This window comes from Rhipicephalus microplus, chromosome 6 (genome assembly GCF_043290135.1).
Source record: "Rhipicephalus microplus isolate Deutch F79 chromosome 6, USDA_Rmic, whole genome shotgun sequence".
NCBI classification, from domain to species: Eukaryota; Metazoa; Arthropoda; class Arachnida; order Ixodida; family Ixodidae; genus Rhipicephalus; species Rhipicephalus microplus.
Genome location: NC_134705.1, coordinates 176,440,701 through 176,453,625, shown reverse-complemented (window position 1 = coordinate 176,453,625; position 12,925 = coordinate 176,440,701). Strand labels below are relative to the sequence as shown.

The 12,925-nt window shown below is 53.6% G+C and overlaps 1 protein-coding gene across 8 annotated transcripts in view; it reads left to right on the top strand.

Annotated features, from left to right (window-relative positions):
- LOC142765677 (uncharacterized) overlaps positions 1-12,925 on the top strand; it is a 114,424-nt gene that overhangs the window by 18,726 nt on the left and 82,773 nt on the right. For all 8 annotated transcript variants that reach the window (XR_012884359.1, XR_012884360.1, XR_012884361.1 and 5 more), the window contains exons 8-9: positions 10,564-10,647; positions 12,580-12,747. Coding sequence is in view for 5 of the 8 variants with exons in the window: in XM_075867101.1 (XP_075723216.1) it covers positions 10,564-10,647; positions 12,580-12,747 (252 nt within the window). In the remaining 3 variants the exon portion in view is untranslated. The remainder of the gene's footprint in view (positions 1-10,563; positions 10,648-12,579; positions 12,748-12,925) is intronic.

Below are 12,925 nucleotides of genomic sequence, written 5' to 3'. Positions count from 1 at the left end.
GTGCCTGCCTGACAGCTAGGGGAAGGGTGGAGACCTCACCAAATCCTTGTACTCCTTGCACTGCGCTTCCCCTCAGTGCCGCTGTGACACGTCAAGGAGCCTTGCTCGTTTGTTGGATCCCTGACGTGATGTTATGTTGACAAAGTGGGCATAGTCACGACAAAAGACCTGCCCCTCTCTGCTGTGAGGAAAGAATGGCAAGGATGACTGAGAAACTGAAACCAGCCAAAGCGACTCGTTCTAAACCTTGTTACTTCCTTGCTAGAGCACTTATTAGAGAAGTTGTTGCGGCAACGAACGTTTTTACACTGTACAAGTTGTGGTGTACACGTATCCCGAAGGAGTACGGCCACCAGCGTGGGTCCGGTCTTAGCGAGCCGCAGGGCACGCGTTAACCGTCGCCGTGGCGGGAAACACGATACTGCTCAAGTCGCAACACTTTATTGTGGCAACACCAAACGCAGTACAGCCCGTTGCAAAAAGGCGCGGCGGGAAAGCAAGTAGGCTTATCCACGCCACGGGCACAAAGTACTACACAGGGGTGCCACGAGCACGTCTCCGCGGTAAAGGTGATCCACGGAGACACCGGAGCAAAGGCCCGGTTGCTCGAGCGAGGGCAAAGGCGCTCGCGTTGGCTTCGAAGGGAGACGGGTCGGCGTAGCGAGGCCACGCACTAGGACACCGTACCGCCCTTCGGCCGTGCGTACGCAGCGGGGCAACAGCGGGTGAGCGTTCGCCTTGGGCGCGAGGCGCCGTCAGCGAAGTCCGACGAGCCCCCGACTGACGGGAGTCGACGGACGAAAAGATAGCGTGGCTCACCGTTTGCTGTCCCGGAGAGTATCTGACCGCTCCCGACGCAGCGCGCGAAAACCTCTCGCGAGTCCCCGCGCGCGGCGCCACAGTCAACATCCGCTTCCGGGTGAGGGAGTTAAACGTCACTCCGCTCTCTCACCACGGTAGACAGCAAAGGAGGGCAGACATGTCGGGACATGAGAACGGCAGAAAAGGCGGGAAAGCCCGCTCAAAGGCAGCGGGCCAGCCTCAATTCCCACATCCCCCTCTCCTAAATTTGCCCTTTACCGGTCTGCAAAAGGCAGCCGGACGTCACCCACGCAGTTAAAATGACACTGCTATGAGCGACAGCTAACCTCAGTCCAGCACTGCTACTGCTGCTAAAAAAATGATTACAGAGAAGAAACAAAACATAACTAACAAAATAAACACATGACACTATAAAAATAACTGCGGAAGGGAGCACAGAAACGTGGCACTAGTGTTCGTGGTGCTGAAGCGGGATAACGTACTCTGACCTCGCACTCTGACCCGCACTCTGACCTCGCACTCTGACCTCGCACTCGGGCATCGCTGGTTGCGATGCCCGAGTGCGAGGTCAGAGGTACGGGAGGGGGCTCACTGATGGCTCGTTGCTGCTCTTGATCAGCCGCGAGTCCGATGAAAGCCGCTTCGGTTGTTCGGAGGCCCCGCATTTCTGGCTCGATGAGGGAGCTGGACGTTGCGGGAAGCCGGGCCTCTCCGGTGGTCAGGGAGGCCGAACCAATATTGGCTGCGAGGCGCCCTGGCATTGGCCGGCAGCATATAGCTGCTTTCAGCTGGCCTCGCGCAGGAGCCATGGTGGGAAAGGCAGCAGGGCTTCTTCGGCGACAGCCGAGAGCAGAGCACAGCCAGATGGTCTGACGTCAGTGTGTCAATGCCCCCCCCAGCACCTCCAGTGCCCGCGTCGATGGGGGGAAGCCATGACGCACTCTTCGCGGGCTCGCACTGAAGCGTCACGCACTTGCACATGCACAGAAGCGCGCACACACACCGCCGACAGCTGCGCGAGCGTAGGCGCAAAGCGTCCTTCGTCTCTCTCTCCGGGCAAGCACCGACACTCAAGGTCACACACTGCTCCCTTCGCGGTAGACGAAACGAACACGGAAAAAAAAAGTAAAAACAGAGCAAAATGACATTCATTATCTCGCCAAAGGAACATAAAATACAAATAACACTTAATATTGCTACCTGTAGGCTGCCACAAACCATAGTGCGAATGCGCGTGTGCGCCCGACGAAGAAGATGAGGCTCGCTGGCTGCTCGAGCTCGGAGCCAGACTGGCCAGTGCTGCAACCGCTCTTGCAAATATATTTTTCGAATATATTCGCAATACTTTGTCTCGTTACTCACGTAACATATTTGGTGGAGGTGGAACGATCCCCGTCCTCACCACGCAGCTCCGCAGTGGCCGCATCCTCCAGCTTCCCGCCATGGCTTCCAGTGACAACGCGTCCGCTTCATCATCTGCGGCTTCTCCGACAACCTTTGTCGCCGTCCAAACACCACGTGATCCCGGGACATTTTCTGCGCAACCTGGCCTCGACGTCGACAAATGGCTTCGCCTTTATGAACGGGTCAGTCAAACTCACCGTTGGGACCCTACCATGATGCTCGCTAATGTTCTCTTCTACTTGGACGGAACCCCGCGTGTCTGGTACGAGACAAATGAGTCCGAACTCACCAGCTGGGACACGTTCAAGGAGAAGCTACGTGACATCTTTGGGGACCCGACCGGTCGCCACGCAGCTGCACGACAGGAGCTGGCTACCCGTGTCCAGTCGCCAACTGAATCGTATGTGTCATACATCCAAGAAGTTCTCGCTCTTTGCCGAAAAGTGGACGAGGCGATGTCTGAGGCTGAAAAGGTTGGACACGTTTTGAAGGGGATCGCGGACGATGTCGCCCACTCGATGCCACATGCCTCGACATGTCAATACGTCCCATGATCGACCCTGACCTTCCCCCAGCGCAATCAGCCGCTCTCGCACGCCTTCTAGCTTCCTACCGTGACATCTTCGACCTTGACGACCGCCCACTCGGCCAAACTTCTCTTGTAAAGCACCGCATCAACACCGGTGATGCTGCTCCCATTCACCGTCGACCGTATCGCGTGTCCGCGTCGGAGCGCCAGATTATTCAAGCTGAAGTGAATAAGATGTTAACTAAAGGCATTATTGAGCCCTCATCAAGCCCATGGGCGTCACCCGTCGTCCTGGTTAAAAAGAAGGACAACACATGGCGTTTTTGCATCGATTACCGGCATCTAAATCGAATCACCAAAAAGGACGTGTATCCTTTACCACGTATTGATGACGCCCTCGATTGTCTCCACGGCGCACGCTACTTTTCATCCATCGACCTTCGTTCTGGTTATTGGCAGATTGCCGTAGACGAGAAAGACCAAGAAAAGACCGCCTTCATCACTCCAGATGGCCTATACCAATTCAAGGTTATGCCCTTCGGCCTATGCAATGCCCCCGCCACGTTCGAACGTATGATGGACTCTCTGCTACACGGGTTCAAATGGTCAACATGCCTGTGTTACCTAGACGACGTCCTCGTATTTGCACCTACGTTTGAGACCCACCTTGAGCGTCTGTCGGCCATTCTCGACGTCTTCCGCAAAGCTGGCCTCCAGTTGAACTCCTCGAAGTGTCACTTCGGCCGCCGACAGATTACCGTGCTGGGCCACCTTGTCGATGCTTCTGGTGTGAGACCGGACCCTGAGAAAATTCGTGCCGTCACGAATTTCCCAGTACCCCAATCCGCCAAAGATGTCCGGAGCTTTGTGGGACTTTGCTCCTACTTTAGGCGGTTCGTGAAAGATTTTGCGGCAATCGCCCAACCACTTACCGATCTTTTGAAGAAAGGCGTTCCATTTTCGTGGGGGTCCACTCAAGCTGCCGCCTTCTCTCACCTCATAACACTTTTGACGACGCCCCCTATCCTCGCCCACTTTGACCCATCTGCCCGAACTGAGGTCCGAACTGATGCCAGTGGTCACGGTATCGGAGCCGTTCTCGCCCAATGCCAACAGGGACACGACCGCGTTATCGCGTATGCTAGCCGCCTCCTTACACCTGCAGAGCGTAACTATTCGATCACAGAGCGAGAATGCCTTGCTCTTGTCTGGGCGGTCTCAAAATTCCGTCCATATTTATATGGCACTCACTTTTCCGTCGTCACCGACCACCACGCGCTCTGCTGGCTTTCATCCTTAAGAGATCCTACAGGTCGACTTGGTCGCTGGGCTCTGCGACTGCAAGAATACACCTTTTCTGTGATATACAAGTCTGGACGCCTGCACCAGGACGCCGATTGCCTTTCTCGCTATCCAGTTGACCCATCGGCCACCATACCTGACAACGACGCCTGCGTGTGCTCCGTTTCTCAACTGAACCACATAGCCGACGAGCAACGCCGTGATGCAGCCCTACGAGCTATCATTGAGCGCCTCGACTCCTCCCCATCGAACCGATCCTATCGCTCGTTCGTACTCCAGAATGGCACATTATACCGGCATAACTTCCATCCAGACGGCCCATCTCTGCTGCTTGCCATACCCAAACACCTCCGCTTGGCTGTACTCCACGAACTTCATGACGTTCCTACTGCCGGTCACCTGGGTGTGTCCCGCACATACGACCGGATTCGCCGTCGCTTCTATTGGCCAGGTCTGGCACGGTCCGTCAGAAGATACGTCGCGGCGTGTGAGGAATGTCAGCGCCGCAAAACACCATCGACGCTTCCGGCTGGGCGCCTTCAACCACTCGATATTTCTACTGAACCTTTCTTTCGCGTCGGCTTGGACTTACTCGGCCCTTTTCCTCTGTCTTCTGCTGGCAACAGGTGGATAGCTGTGGCCACAGACTACGCCACACGCTACGCAATCACACGCGCCCTTCCAACAAGTTGCGCCACTGACGTCGCCGATTTTCTTCTACACGACGTGATCTTGCAACATGGTGCTCCACACCAGCTGCTCACGGACCGAGGCCGCACATTTCTATCGAAAGTCATAGCGGACATTCTACGCTCTTGTGCAACACGCCACAAGCTCACTACGTCGTACCATCCGCAAACAAATGGCCTCACAGAACGCCTGAACCGAACCCTAACTGACATGCTTGCAAAGTACGTTTCCTCAGATCACTCTGACTGGGACATCGCTTTACCATACGTGACATTTGCCTACAATTCTTCGCGCCACGACACGGCTGGTTACTCCCCTTTTTTCTTGCTGTTCGGCCGCAAACCCACATTACCCCTCGATACGACGATTCCGTTACCAGCAGCTCCAACTTCACAATATGCTCTGGACGCCATCAGCCGGGCCGCCCACGCACGCGAAACCGCTCGTGCTCGCCTTCTGACCTCCCAAGCAAACCAACGGCGTCGGTACGACCAACGACACCGCGATGTACACTTTTCGCCCGGTTCGTTGGTTCTGCTGTGGTCTCCGACCAGGCACGTTGGCCTGTCTGACAAGCTGCTCTCTCGGTACACAGGGCCCTACAGAGCGCTTCGTGAGGTGACTCCCGTCACTTATGAAATCACTCCTGCTGCCTCGCCGTCTTCATCCACCCCTAGGGCCAGCGACATCGTACACGTCGCACGCCTGAAGCAGTACCACTCGCCCAATGATCTTGACATCTAGATGCGCCGAGACGGCGCCTTTGCCGACGGGGGTTATATGCTACCTGTAGGCTGCCACAAACCATAGTGCGAATGCGCGTGTGCGCCCGACGAAGAAGATGAGGCTCGCTGGCTGCTCGAGCTCGGAGCCAGACTGGCCAGTGCTGCAACCGCTCTTGCAAATATATTTTTCGAATATATTCGCAATACTTTGTCTCGTTACTCACGTAACAATATTAGACAAAAGAAACATAAAATACACATGAACACTTAAAAAAAAAAACTGGCAGCAGACAGGGCGGGGTTAACTTCTTTACGAGAAAAGGCCGTAAAGAAGCTAACCTATACTGAGGCTAGACAGTAAACTGAGGGCCTTCGGTTGCGGAGAAGTCCGCCGTCCGGCGCGAAATCACAAAGGTGACCGCTTCCTCAGATTATACCGGTGCGGGGTCCGAATGCGGTCCGCCGCCCCGGGTGTGCCTCGTTGCTGGCGCGAAGTGCCGCAGGGCTCTTGCGCGAGCTCGTCAGACCGTGATACAAAGGGTTTCAGGTCTGCGATATGGGCACGGCTGAGTTTTCCCGTATGGGGATCTTTCAGCAAGTACGCGAGGGGAGTGCAAGCTTTCTCCACTCGGTACGGACCAAGCCACCTAGGAGCGAGCGAGGTTGAGAACCCCTTACTGGCATCGCTAAGGGCGTGGTTGCGCTTCAGGACAAGATCGCCCACCTCAAAAACTAGGTCGCGATGCTTGCGGTCATATTGGGCCTTCTGCTGAGCCCTGGCCGACGCCAAACTTTGCCTTGCTTTGCAGAAAGCTCGACAAAGCCTGTCCCGAAGTGCCGACGCGTAAGCAGAGCAGTCTGCCGGCGCCCCCTCGTCCTCGAGCTGGCATTGAGTGACGCTGGTCACCGGATTTGCCAACTCCCTTCCAAAATTTAAGGCGGGCGAGAAACCAGTTGAGCGACTCTCGGATGTTCGAATAGCGAACGCGAGCTCACTCAAATGGTCTGCCCAGTCCCTTTGACTTTCGGCAAAGGCCGCCAACATCGGTTTGAGCGTACGATTGACGCGCTCCGTCAAATTGAACTGGGGATGGTAGGGTGAAGTGGTGCAGTGATCAATTCCGAGGGAACGGCACGTGACACCAAACACCCGAGCGGTGAAATACGAAGCATTGTCAGTGATGAGCCTTTCCGGGAAGCCGAACCGGCAAAACACTTCCTGCAGCTTCTCAAGCACCGCTCGCGCTGTCACCTTCTGAAGTGGGAAACGTTCCACCCATTTCGAAAAATGATCAGCGACTACCATCAGGTGAATGAACCCCTGCTTACTTCTGGGAAATGGTCCCATTAGATCGCAGGTGGCCACTTGCCACGGACGCTCACTGACAATCGGTTTCATCAGACCGGGCGGTTTGCCACCCCTTGATTTCACCGTTTGACAGACGCGGCAAGAACGGCAATAGCGAAAAATGTCTCGCTTCATGCCGGGCCAAGTCACAACGCGGCTCAGTTTTGCAAAAACTTTCGAGCCACTCAGGTGACCGGCCATGGGTTCGTCGTGAGAGGATCGCAACAGTGCGGCTCTCAGACTTTTGGGCATAACCACCTTAAACGGGTCTATGGACTCGTCGTCAGTGGCTATATACTTCAGCAGGAGCCCGTCATGGTCCAGCAAATATGAATCCGCCGGGGACTCAGCGACACACGCTGGTTTGAGCCCCCTATTCGCGCCCGCTGCAGGGCAAGCAGCGTCACGGCGCTCCGTCTCGTCGAGACAGTCGTTATCGGCGCCCGCTGCAGGACAAGCAGCGTCACGGCGCTCCATCTCTCTGAGACCGTCGCATATTTCGCGACAAAACGGGTCACTTTGCTGGGCCTTCAGAAGCTCTTCTCTGCTGAAAGCGATGCCCATTCTCCCAAAATGGGGGAGTCTGGTATCGCGCCCACTCAGGACCGCAGCAACAACCGCTTGAGTCGGCGTTACGGGTTCGCTCTCGGCCTCGTGGCCTTCGGAAAGCTCCCCCGCTCGGCCGCTTCGCGGTGCGCCGCTTACCTGGTTAGCAGCCAAGGTTTGTCCGCATGGGGACTCACCCTTCACGCCGAACGGCGGCGAAGCTGCTGTTTCGCCCCCGACACTTGCAAGTGCTAAGGCACCGCTAGCGGCGGTCGCACCGGGATCAAGGTCCTCGGCCGACAGTGGGGCACGAGATAGCGCGTCAGCTACCACGTTGGTGCTCCCCTTTCGATACTGCACCGAAAAGTCATAGTGCTGTATCAGGAGAGCCCAGCGCGCCAGCCTGCCGGCAGGCTCACGGAGCCGCATCAGCCAGCTGAGCGCACTGTGATCCGTTTGCACTACGAATTTCGTCCCATCAAGATAGACGTCAAACTTCCGCAGTGCAAACACGATGGCGAGGCACTCCTTTTCGGTCACGGAATAATTTTTCTCCGCAGAGACCAAGGAGCGGCTGGCAAAGGCCAACGGCTGCAACACGGCATCGTATTCCAGTAGGAGAACAGCTCCTAAACCCAGATCGCTCGCATCAGTTTGTACAACGAACGGTCTGGTCAGGTCGGGGAGCTTGAGCTGCGCTGTCTCCGCTATGGCGTTAGACAGTCGGCAAAACGCCTCCTGCTGCTCAAGTCCCCATTGCCACTCGGCAGACTTACCCAAGAGTTTGCTCAAGGGCGCCTGCAGTCGGGCACAGGACGGAATGAAGGAACGGTAAAAGTTGACCATTCCTAGAAAGCGGCGAAGGCCACGTACGTCCTTGGGCACGGGAAATTCGAGAATAGCTCGAAGTTTCTCCCGATCCGGCTCTATGGAGCCTTTGCCCAGCGTAAACCCGAGCAACTGAACACGGGTCTGCGCTAATTGGACCTTAGCGGGGTTAAGTGTCATCCCGGCGGTCTTCACCCTCTCGAGTACATCGGCAACATGGGCCAAGTGCTCTTCGAAGGTTCGTGAATAAATCACGATGTCGTCGAGGTAGCACATGCAGTATGACCACTTTGCTTCCCCGAGGACGCGGTCCATGAGTCTTTGAAACGTCGCAGGAGCATTGCAAAGACCAAAGGGCATACGAGTAAACTCGAACAACCCTCTGTGGGACGTGAACGCAGTTTTACACTGGTCACGGTTACCCATCCGGACCTGTAGGTAACCTTTAGAGGCGTCAAGCGTGGTAAAGTACCGTGCATCACCCAGGTTACCTACGATGGAGTTTATCGTGGGGAGCGGATAGGCATCCTTACGAGTCACTCCATTCAGACGGCGATAGTCGACGCACAGGCGATGACTGCCATCTTTCTTAGGCACCAGCACAATTGGAGACGCCCAGGAGCTAGACGAGCGGCGAATAATGCCAGCCGCAAGCATGTCATCTAGCAACCCATCGATAATCTGCCTTTTGGCGAGACTGACGGGCCTGGGGTTACACTTCAAAGGAAGCGCGTCACCAGTTTCGATCACATGGCTCACAAAATCGGTGCAGCCAGGTTGATCGGTGAAGAGCTCGTCGTACTGACATAACAGTGTCGACAGACCAGCCTTCTGTGCTTCATCCAACTGAGTCGCGCAGGCGACCAAAGGATGTAGTGCCTCTTCGTGTCGTGTCGGTCGATCCACATAGGGGTTTCGAGCCGACGAGCGCGGAACGCCAGGGTACGACCCCGGAGTTGGCGCACGACACGGTTCGTGCCGCGCCTCTCGTTCCCGAAGGGGACTGTGAGAGGGCAAATGCGGTGAGCGGGGGCTTGGCCCCGAACTCTGCGCAAGGCACGTTTCCGATGCTTCTGCCGCAAAGGCGACGGTAAGCGCCGGCGGGCTGATGAACGGCTTGAGTTGGCAAAATGGGCCATCACGATAGCCGCCATTCGCAATGTCCACAACGATACCGGTTTTAAGGAGAAAGTCCCGACCGAGAATCACTGGAACATTGAGCCCTGGAAGATGAACAAGACGGCAGCGTCTCAGGGCACGCGTTAACCGTCGCCGTGGCGGGAAACACGATACTGCTCAAGTCGCAACACTTTATTGTGGCAACACCAAACGCAGTACAGCCCGTTGCAAAAAGGCGCGGCGGGAAAGCAAGTAGGCTTATCCACGCCACGGGCACAAAGTACTACACAGGGGTGCCACGAGCACGTCTCCGCGGTAAAGGTGATCCACGGAGACACCGGAGCAAAGGCCCGGTTGCTCGAGCGAGGGCAAAGGCGCTCGCGTTGGCTTCGAAGGGAGACGGGTCGGCGTAGCGAGGCCACGCACTAGGACACCGTACCGCCCTTCGGCCGTGCGTACGCAGCGGGGCAACAGCGGGTGAGCGTTCGCCTTGGGCGCGAGGCGCCGTCAGCGAAGTCCGACGAGCCCCCGACTGACGGGAGTCGACGGACGAAAAGATAGCGTGGCTCACCGTTTGCTGTCCCGGAGAGTATCTGACCGCTCCCGACGCAGCGCGCGAAAACCTCTCGCGAGTCCCCGCGCGCGGCGCCACAGTCAACATCCGCTTCCGGGTGAGGGAGTTAAACGTCACTCCGCTCTCCCACCACGGTAGACAGCAAAGGAGGGCAGACATGTCGGGACATGAGAACGGCAGAAAAGGCGGGAAAGCCCGCTCAAAGGCAGCGGGCCAGCCTCAATTCCCACAAAGTGCGCAGTTGTTTCATGATTAGAAATTATTTTGAATCGTGAGGTTGTTTACTGCCCTTTTAAGCACTCAGATCTTGTGCTATCGCAACATCGTTCAGCTGCCTTTCATCTCGCACTGTGCTTTTACAATGTAACTTCATTGACTTTTAAGATTTTTCAGCACCGTGGCATAGTAAAATAGCAACTGTTGGACTAGAGTGACTATTGTACCAGGTATGTGTTTTTATTGGTTAACTATTGGAAATAGTAGTGAGTTGATTCCTTCAGGAATAGTCGCAGCTAAAAGACAGTGCTTCATTCAAGAATGTTTCATTACCGAATGGCTACTTTCCTGCGTGAAACTTCCAATCTATCTGAACTTCCTTCTCTTAATAAACAGTGCAATTTCGTTTTGTGCTGGCATGGGTATGTTTATTTCATGAATTGTGATATTGTCATTCTAGCAACTTCACCATTTATTCCAACCGTGATGACACCTAGCTCAGCATCCTATGAGCTCTGCACCACCGAGTTCTGTGTGAAGGAAGGCAAGTTGTTCAGAATGCATGACTATTGTAATGTCCTTATTTTTCTAAACAGAATACAGTAATACCTCGTTAACTCGAAGTCGTCAAAGGCAGGAAAAGTTTTGACATAAACAGATTTTCGAAATAAGCAAAGGTGCACTAGTCGCTGGAAAAAATTAGCGTGTTTCGAAAAAATCACTAGTACTGTTTACTGGCTCTTCAGCAGCAGTTTCTAATTTTTCTTGTGTAGGTTTAAAAGAGAAAAAAAAAACATACAAGAGACTTTAACCGGCTGCACTACCATTGCTACACTACCATTTTATTTAGCAGAGAAAAACTGCCTAATGCTAGTCTGCTTTGCGGTCGTAGTTGAGCTTAGGAAGGCATGCTCCAGTTGCTTGACACATCACATTAGTCAATCTTCCCCGCCGCTGCACTGAACCTTATTTTAAAGCAAGCGCAGCAAATTTCTCGTCTCAGAATATGTAAGCGCCTCTCGAGTTGGTTCATCATTGTCATTGTCTCAGTCGTCTCTGCCGTCCCCTACATCAGTGGCTGTTCGAATGATTTTGACGTTCGTCATTTCTCCGGTCACCGCCACGTCCTGCTCACAGAGCACATACTCAGAACACAACCCATTTTGCACATTTTCCTAACCCAATATACATCATATTCTTTATTGACAAAAGTGTGCAAAGGGAGTTTACACACGTCTTTGTCAGGAAAGGAAATGACATACCGTGGGTTACAAACACGTGCAAGATGAGTTGTGTTTTGGTGCGTATAAAAAAAGCATGGTTGAAGGGCTTGAAATCGGCAGTTCGAAGTTTATAACGTTTACCTTCTTTCTCTTCGTGCTTGTTGTGTCTTTTTTCATGCGCTGTGCTAATACATGCTGCAGCATGGAACACCCAACTTGCCCGAACAGCAACCCCGAAAAGGTCGCACTTTCTTGAGATAATTAAATTCATGGCACGGCACACCCTGCCTAAGACATGAGCAGGTTTGAGACATGCCTGCTTTGCCAACGAAAAATCTCTTGCTTGTCGCAGGGGTCAAGAACCGTATTTACCCGAATGTAGGTCGATCGCCGAAAATGGCACGGCATAAAAAAAAAGAGAAGAGCACTAGCACATTTTATTTAAAAAAAAAAGAAAAATTCACATCACCATTGTGAAACCACCGATGTGCAAAGCTGGTTTCACGGCAGTACTTAATAGCTGTGCAGCAAAGCTAGCTTTGTCGAAAAACTCGGAGATTATCTTTAGAAAGGCTTCACAACGGACACTCATTTTCGATTCTAGGTCGACCCCCTCAACTTTGAATTTCAAATTAAGACCAAATGGGTTGATCTACAATCGCGTGAATATGGTAGTCATGGTGCTCATCTGCTGGCCCAAAGGTCGCAGCACCGAATCCCTGCGGCGGTGGCGGCTGCATTTTGATTAAGTTAAAATGCTAGAGAATTGTGTGAATGTTTGTGTTGATATTTAGGTGCTCATCAAAGAAACCCAAGTTGTCGGAATTTGCAAAGCCCATCAGTATGGTGTCTCTCAATCATATCAGTACTTAAACCATCAGTGCCCCATTGTTTCCATAAAACCTTCAAACCATCGTGGTTTCGGCAAGTAAAACCCACAATTACTATATCAACTGAAAATCTCTCAGTTAATTCTTTTCTCTTCCTGTTCGTGAAAGGAATCTTTAGAGATCAGAGGAGCAGTCAATCCTTTTCTTTTCCTGTTCGTGAAAGGAATCTTTAGGGATCAGAGAAGATGAGCAAGGAGTTCGCAGAGTGCAACAAGCGAGGTCGCTGGGAGCAGTTGTGCAAGTGATGAATGTACAATGGGGAGGGGAGGGGCCAAAAGTTTCCAGGCCACACTCCCATAGGAATACGTGGGATAGTGGCTTGGGAACTTTTGACCGCCCCCTGTACATATTGTGCCCGCCCAGGACAGATGCTGCGCTACTTGTTGAAGTCGGACACGGACCCATGCAAAGACTTCTACAAGTACGTGTGTGACCAGTGGCCGTCGCAGCAACCACCGGACGCCTCCTACACGGGTGCAGACGGTGCCTTGGCAGCAGAGATCGAGACCAGGATGCACGAATTCCTGGATGGTATAGACCCTTTTCAAAATAGTAAAGATATTGTGCCTGCTATACAGGTTGGACAAGTAATGGTGGCTAGTGGCTTACTTCAGACAGCACTAGCTGTTCAAGGGCAGTTTGCTTAGACAGTGACGTGAAAAAAGTTGAGTCGTCTCTTTTGATATTAACACTCATAATAGACAAGTCC